Raw genomic sequence first — 7551 nt, forward strand, 5'->3', positions numbered from 1 at the left:
TTAATCAATGCATAAGCGACTATACTAATAAACTTGCACTATATCTATACCAATTGTAGGTAGATATAATAAACTAAATACAATAAGTGATAAATCAATGGCTATATGAGAATCATAATGACTACCGACGTAAGTGTAAATATACAGACCCATCTAGTTAGGCTGTCTATCATCAATGTCCCCATCAATGTCCGCATGTATTAAGCTTGCTATCTCAACAAATTTAGGAATCAAAATCACCAAAATTTATAGTCTTATATTTTGAATGGATCTATTTTTTAAACTAATCATGGGATACTAGTGCTATCATTAGCTTTTGAATATTTCCAAAGTAATCAAAGAAAGTTTATCTTACTAAACCCAAGAGTTCTTGAATGCATAAGTAATTAATAAATACAACTATTATACCACCAAGGCATTATCAATCCCAAAGCCATGATGTCTTGATTGCAAATGTTATAACTTATTTATATTTGTAAACTATATAACTATAACTATAACTATAACTATATATATATATATATATATATATATATATATATATAAGCTCCAAAATATGAGTGATATATGCAATCTTTCTAGTAATTTTTAAGGTTTTTAAGCCTTCTTAGCTCAATTTAGAAATCAAAATCACAATTTTCAAGCCTTAAAGTTATTTGCACTAGTACAAAACAAGGCTAAGAAAATTGCATTCCAAAAACGTTATTTAGAGCTGAAATAACTCATATTTACAATTGTTTTTTAGGTTTTTGGACCTTCTAAGCTCAATTTTAGAATCAAAATCACCAAATTTACAATCTTAAGTGTTCCTGGTATAGATCCAAAATTTAAAGAAGTTTTGAGATACTAGTAAGTTCAAGAATTTTTCCTATATATTTGTGTCTACACTCAAATACATAAAGATGTGTATATGTGTATATATATATGTGTGTGTGAACATTTTCTTTGCTTGCCTAGTATGTATTTAGACATTAGAGCTTGAAAAGGGAAGAATAAACAGCACTACTCAAGCTTACAAGGCCTACTTTGTGTGTGTGTGTGTGTGTTGGGGGGGGGGGGTGTAGTCGAAGTGCGGAGATGATTTTCTAGGATACCCTTAAAATTGAGATTTCAAAGAGACTTTTTATTCCCATAAGCTTAAGCGATGAGGTCCCAAAAGTTTATGGTTACCCAACATTTGTTGGGGCTATTTCTTTTTGCTTGAGAAGAAAAGCAAGGTGGGAGCCTATTTAATGATGGTGGGTTGTGTTCATGTATACATATATGCATATACATTGCACAAACACACATATAGCCCACCATCACACAACCAATTTTATTATTTAAACATACCTTTACATATCATGGATTAGTAGTATGCCCTGAAAGCTCGCCTAACTAGGCACAGCATTGAAAAGGCTCGCCTTAAAAAGCTCGCTAAAAAATCACACCCCAATTGGGTCTCTATCAAATGCTAAGTAGCCTCCCTTCAAATTGGCTGACACAAGCCTGTCCAAATCCTCTCTCTTGCTCATGTGCTTTGAAAGTAAGATGGGCAGGCTATCTCCTCTGTTTCTCACTACCCCAACTCCCAGCTGTACAACACAACTGTTTAGTCTGTGTTATCACCAGGTTATGTTTAGATAATGTGAGGCTTGGTCCAGTCTGACTCCAGTTTACACCCTTGCCCTAAGCTACCCCTGATAGGCTAATAATCCTTTAACATGTGCATAAAAACATAGCATGTCTGATGTGCATGAGTAAATACAAGGCCACTAATACAGATAAACAGCTTGACCATACCAAGTCAAGAAGTACAATGACAAGAAAATTGAAGGAATGAAAAAACAAGCGAGTTAGTCTATAGAACAAGAGCAGCATATTATCAAGATCAAATGAAGTTTCACAATGCCTACAGGAATTGTGGTCGTCCTTGGAGGCCATGGATTGCCATGCCAAACTGCTATATGGTACATAACCTTTCTGTTTGGCTTGCAGACATAAGGTCATAAGCTTTTTAGAAACATCAGCACTCTCTGTGTGGGCTTTATCTCCTACTACAAAGCAATGCGCCTTGTTGCCAACCTCGATAAAGGCTCTCCCTGGTTTTCTCCACACAGCTTCCTGTTCTTGAATGCTTTCAACATCAGACGATCCAAGATCGACATAGAGGGAGGAGAGAAGTGCATGCCCAGACGCATTGCCAAAGTCCATGGCAGAGATACAGGTAAAACTCTGCCTTCCAAGTTCCTCCCTGCCAAATGTTTTGCAGTGACTTAGCAATGATATCCAGCTGACAAGATCAGCTTGAAATGGCATAGTTTGAAGCACATTTTCTGCTTCCTTCAAACGTCCCACACGACCAAGAAGGTCAATCAGGCAGTTGTAATGCTCAAGTGAAGGAGGAACCATGAACAGTTCTTGCATGTCCCTAAAGTGGCTACAGCCTTCACGTACCAGACCTGAATGACAACATGCAGAGAGAAGGCAAAGAAACGAAATGCCATCTGGCTTCAAGCCCATTTGATCCAATATCAAAAAAGCTTCTAAAGCCAGATTATACTCACAATTAAATGCAAAACCTGCCATCATTGCATTCCATGACCCTGTACACTGCTTTGGCAGCCTCTTAAACAAGTTGAGGGCATCTTTTAGGTATCCACATCTAGCATACATGTCAATAAGTGAGTTGCTGACATAAGCATCCCTTTCAATGTTATAACCAAGTACAATGTGATGAGTCAACTTGCCCTCATCAGGGGCTGCTATGATGCAGCATGCTTTCAATAGACTCAATATTGTAGAGATGTCTGCCTTCCAGCCCTGTTGTTGCATGCACTGGAACAGGTTAAGAGTCTCTTGGCCATAACCACGCTCAGCATATCCTTCAATCATTGCATTCCACGTAACCGAATCTGCCTTTGGCAACCTGGAAAAAGTTACACATGCATCCTCTAAATCCCCTAACTTAGCATACAAATCTATAAGAGTGTTACCAATATATGTGTCTAGCTCACTGCCAGATTCAATAACTAAACTATGCAACAACTTGCCTTCATCCAAGATGGACAAACTGGTGCATGCCTTCACCGCACTTACGAATGTGACATTATCAGGTTCAATACCTTCATCCAAAAGTTGCTTCAAAAGCTCCAATGCAACATTACTGAGCTTGCTCTGAGCAAATCCAGAGATCATTGCGTTCCAGATCACAATGGTTGGCTTCTTGCCCTCACTTTCCATCTGCTGGAGAAGGTGGAAAGCTTCTGCACAAAGCCCATGTTGTGAATATCCTGCAATCAGTGCACACCAACTTATACAATCACTTTGAGGCATACTGTCAAACAGAGTTTGGGCATCTTGCAGACTCCCACATTTAGCATACATGTCAATCATGCTGTTGGCAACCATCAGGTCTAAATCACAGCTATTCTCAATAGCATTAACATGAATAAGCTTGCCTAGCTCTACAGATTCTAAGTTAGAGATTGCCTTAAATACATTTAGAAATGTTACCTTGTCAGGACTTTTTCCTGCTTGTTTCATTTGTTGAAACAAAATTATGGCCTCCATCCATGGCCCATACAGTGCATAACCTGCTATAAGGGTGTTCCATGTCACTGTATCCGCACTATACAGTCTATCAAACACTCTTCGTGCATCATCTAAGCACGCATATTTGCTGTACAGATCAATGAGAGCACTCCAAACAAATGCATCTGCATCAAAACCACAGTCTGTGAGGCAGGCATATATCAGGTTTCCTTGATTAAGAGCAGCTGTGTCACAACATGCTTTCAGGACGCTGGCAAAACTGATATTGTCTGGCTCAATGTCCTCACATGCCATTTGAGAGAAAAGCTCAAGAGCTGCTAAGCCATGCCCATTTTCAGTGTGTGCAGTAATCAATGCATTCCATGCCACCAGATCTCTTTTCAAGAGTGTAACAAACACTTTACATGCATCTGGAACACTGCAAAACTTCCCATACATGCTTACCAGGGTGTTGCCAACGAATGCATCCAATTCATACCCACACTCAATTACATGGAAATGGGTCAACTTGCCATGCTTTGTAAATGCTGGAACAGAACATGCTTTCAGTACAGCGACAAGGGTATGTCCATCTGGTATGACTCCAAGCTGCTGCATTTTATAGTACAGTCTGATAGCCTTGCTGTTATCACCATGATCCGCATGGGCTGAAATGATTGCACTCCATGTGAACACATTTTGCATACTCAGCTGGCAAAAGACGTTTTCAGCCTCTGAGATGCTCCCGCAGGCAGCAAACATGCGAATCAAGTAACTGCCTAGAATGGGATGGAAACAAAATCCAGAATTGACGATGAGAGAATGGACTCTTCTACCAGAAGTCAAGTCTTTCAAACTAATGTAGATCTGTAGTACCTGTCGCAATCTGTCAGTACAAACGATGGGCGTTTGCTGACAGGCCATCAAGTGCCATCTAATAAAACAGTAGCATATGCATCTTGGACGCGTCACGCAATGACATCCAAAATGTAGGTCTTTCGGCTGCTGGATTCAATCCTTAATTATAGCAACAAAACCAAAATTTGATCTTTCAATGGTGGGACTTTGCACAGACTCTTAACCTTTCACGAGTTTCCTATACAGTGCGCAATGCAACTACCTCTCACTTAGCAGATTCGTGCTAGAATGTGCTGCTCCAAGCATGCATGCCGGCGATAGTGAGAAAGCATCAGCACGTCCGTGATGCATTTGAAATGCGACAGAGAGAGCTATTGAGGTGACCTAACCCTCGAGACTAGAGTCTGCAACTGGGAGGGAGGTTCAATTAGGGTAAAAAGGGGACCGGCCTCCCCCAACCCCTTATGCGTAGTAGCGATGATTTCCTGCATGAAAAGTGAAATTTCGCTTACATTGCTTCCGATTTGGGGGATTCGATCGTTCTTCCCTGCAGGCCGCGAATTCATCACCCTGGGCAAGAATTGGCAACACGGGGCAACCTGGCGCATCATTATCTGCATCAAAGACTCTGCAGCAATCGCTCAAGAGAGGCAAGACCAAGTAATACTCTATCGTAGTGGAAAGGAAGGTCGGGGAGGCGACACCACTGGCAGTCTGACTCTACCCTATTGCCTGTATACAGCACGCACATTTTGTATTGTTCTCATCCGTGTTATCGTAGTAATAGGAGTGATTCGATGGCCTTTTGCTCTCATGACGTGGTTAGGACTCGAGTTCCGAGAGAGAGAGAGAGAGGGGGGGGGAACGACACTCCCCGGGTGCCGTCCTAGGGTAGGCAACGCCCACCCCGTGGAGCCCGCCTCATGAGGGATCACCCTCTAATCGGTAGCCCCACAACAGTGCGGAAGCGTTTTTGGAGGTAACACGGAATGCGACACGAAACGCGTCACGGAAAGCTAAAGGTAACACGTAACGGGTAAGGTAACACGACACGGAAATGAGGTAACTCAATATGTATTATGAAGTGCAACGGAGGCACGAGAATAATTACAAGAAGCCAAAAAGGCTTGAGGGACGAGAAATCACAGATAGAGGGTGGACGCTATCAACGTGCATACCACGACACCATCATGTGGGTGAGGGAGGAGTACTACCCTCATACACACCTCTCCTTAAAAGAACAACATCCTCGTCTAAGTGAGCAAATGAAGAGACTTGCACGCAGAGCGATGTGTTGAGACTCAAAAGTTCGGGGGTCTAAACATGTCTCACTATCAAGACAGCCAGTGTCTACCCGCTAGACTTAAGCTATGACCACAAACTTGGGGGTCTTTGTCGATTCAATATCAAGCCGACCAGTGTCTTCCCACTAGGTGCCATGCCCATTGACTCAATTACAGGTGTGGAAACATGGTCTTGTTGACTCAAAGATGATCATCCACTGACTCAATTTACAGTTGTGGAATGATCGCAACCTGGCTAACTAGGAAGAGAAGTAATATTGGAAACAATTCAATTCAACCATCTGCTGACGAGATTTACAATCACAGAATGGAGAATAACCAAGTTAAGACAAGTTGTGTTCACTTGAAATAACTGAAGGTCCTGACAGTATGAGTATGCAAAAACTGTCAGTGGACTGAAGAGCCGAGGCGCGTAACTCAGCTGGGAGTGTGCCATGCCATGAATGCGAGGGCCCACGAAGAGGTGCCCTTATTGTGATGGCCCCAATTGGCCAAATTTGTCAATCCAATCAGAATGTGTTTGCGCGAGGTGCGCTGTGATGGCGCACCTCCCCTTAAAAGAATCTAGGCCAGGTAAGCCCAAACTTTCTGATTATGGCCCCAATTGGCCTGATCTGTCAATCCTTGAATCATCTGGAAAAGAAGGCCCCAATTGGCCTGATCTGTCAATCCTTTCTTAAGATAGTAGGTGCGTTGTGATGACGCACCTCCCCTTGAAAAAAGTTGGGCCAGGTAAGCCCAATATTTTCGAGTATGCCGCCGTCTTGCGAAGGTGGCATTTTGGGTGGCGCATAACGCGCCCAAGAAGGGGGGAATAGCCTTTCCTTTATACTCGTGGTGACGGGAGTGTCCAACACTCATCCTGGCGGCTACAGCGCCAAGTAAACGAGAAGCAGCCGTTCTTTTATACTCGTGGTGATGCGAGTTTGCAGCTCTTGCGATGACGCCTCCAGCGCCAAGTGAAATAGAATTAGCCATTCCTTTATACTCGTGGCGACGCGAGTTTCCAATCCTTATAATGACGCATAAAGCGCCAAGTGAAGAGGAACTAGCCGTTCTTTTATACTCGTGGCGCCGTGAGTGTTGGACTGCTCTCCTGGCAGCTTGCACATAAGCCATTCTTTTATACTCCTGGCGACCGGAGATCTTTATCCTTCGAAGTTGTACTCTATTCAAGTACCAAATAGTAACTGGATAAATGGCCTGTCGTTTAGGCTCCTGGCACAGGGAGCTTGGTATCTTTTCAGGTTGAACCTGAGAAGTGCCCGTTTCTTTATTCTCTCGCGGCAAGGAGTCTTTGACAGAACAAATGCCCGTTTTTTTATTCTCCCGCGGCAAGGAGTCTTCAACAGAAAGTTTATTCCAATGGGCTGTTTCTTTATCCTCCTGGCACCGGGAGCCATCAAGGTAAAGTCTACAAAGGTTGTCCATTGCTTTATCCTCCTGGAACAGGGAGTCTTCAACATAATGTGAAGGATGGTTGGCCATTTCTTGGCCGTTTCTTTATCCTCCTGGCACAGGGAGTCCTGATCCATCATAACATTCTTTCTAGCCATTCCTTTATTCTCCTAGCTCAAGGAGTCTTTGAAAAGATCATCAATAAGCATAGCCATTCGTTTACCCTCCCGGCACAAGGAGCCTTCGAAAAGATGATCAATATGCATAGCCATTTCTTTATCCTCCTGGCAAAAGGAGTCTTCATTTTGACGTGTGGCCATTCGTTTACCCTCCCGATGCAAGGAGCGGTCGAAAATATTATCAATCTGCATAGCCATTCGTTTATCCTCCCAGCGCAAGGAGTCTTCAAGAAAATCTTTGGCCGTTCGTTTATCCTCCCGGCAAAAGGAGTCTTCAACATAAACTGTTACTGTTCGTT

General features: G+C 42.8%; 1 protein-coding gene across 8 annotated transcripts; it reads right to left on the bottom strand.

Annotated features, from left to right (window-relative positions):
* Positions 1 to 1370: 1370 nt before the first annotated feature.
* LOC148020642 (pentatricopeptide repeat-containing protein DOT4, chloroplastic-like) lies at positions 1371 to 5200 on the bottom strand. Of its 8 annotated transcripts, XR_015694576.1 has the most exons (3): positions 2730 to 5200; positions 2547 to 2644; positions 2304 to 2441 (listed from the first exon to the last, which is right to left on the bottom strand). XR_015694576.1 is itself a non-coding variant. In XM_087698452.1 (2 exons), exons 1-2 carry the CDS (start codon positions 4435 to 4437, stop codon positions 1699 to 1701), a joined length of 2391 nt encoding a protein of 796 aa, XP_087554578.1. In that variant the 5' UTR covers positions 4438 to 5198; the 3' UTR covers positions 1371 to 1698. The 8 variants fall into 8 exon arrangements, 7 of the variants coding, with proteins under 7 accessions (XP_087554578.1, XP_087554574.1, XP_087554573.1 ...); XM_087698452.1 differs by having other exon boundaries at positions 1371 to 3698; positions 4047 to 5198; XM_087698448.1 differs by having other exon boundaries at positions 1377 to 4530; positions 4884 to 5198.
* Positions 5201 to 7551: the final 2351 nt, after the last annotated feature.

Source organism: Lygodium microphyllum, chromosome 18 (genome assembly GCF_053477565.2).
Source record: "Lygodium microphyllum isolate KBCC chromosome 18, Lygodium_microphyllum_v1.1.10, whole genome shotgun sequence".
Classification (NCBI taxonomy): Eukaryota; Viridiplantae; Streptophyta; class Polypodiopsida; order Schizaeales; family Lygodiaceae; genus Lygodium; species Lygodium microphyllum.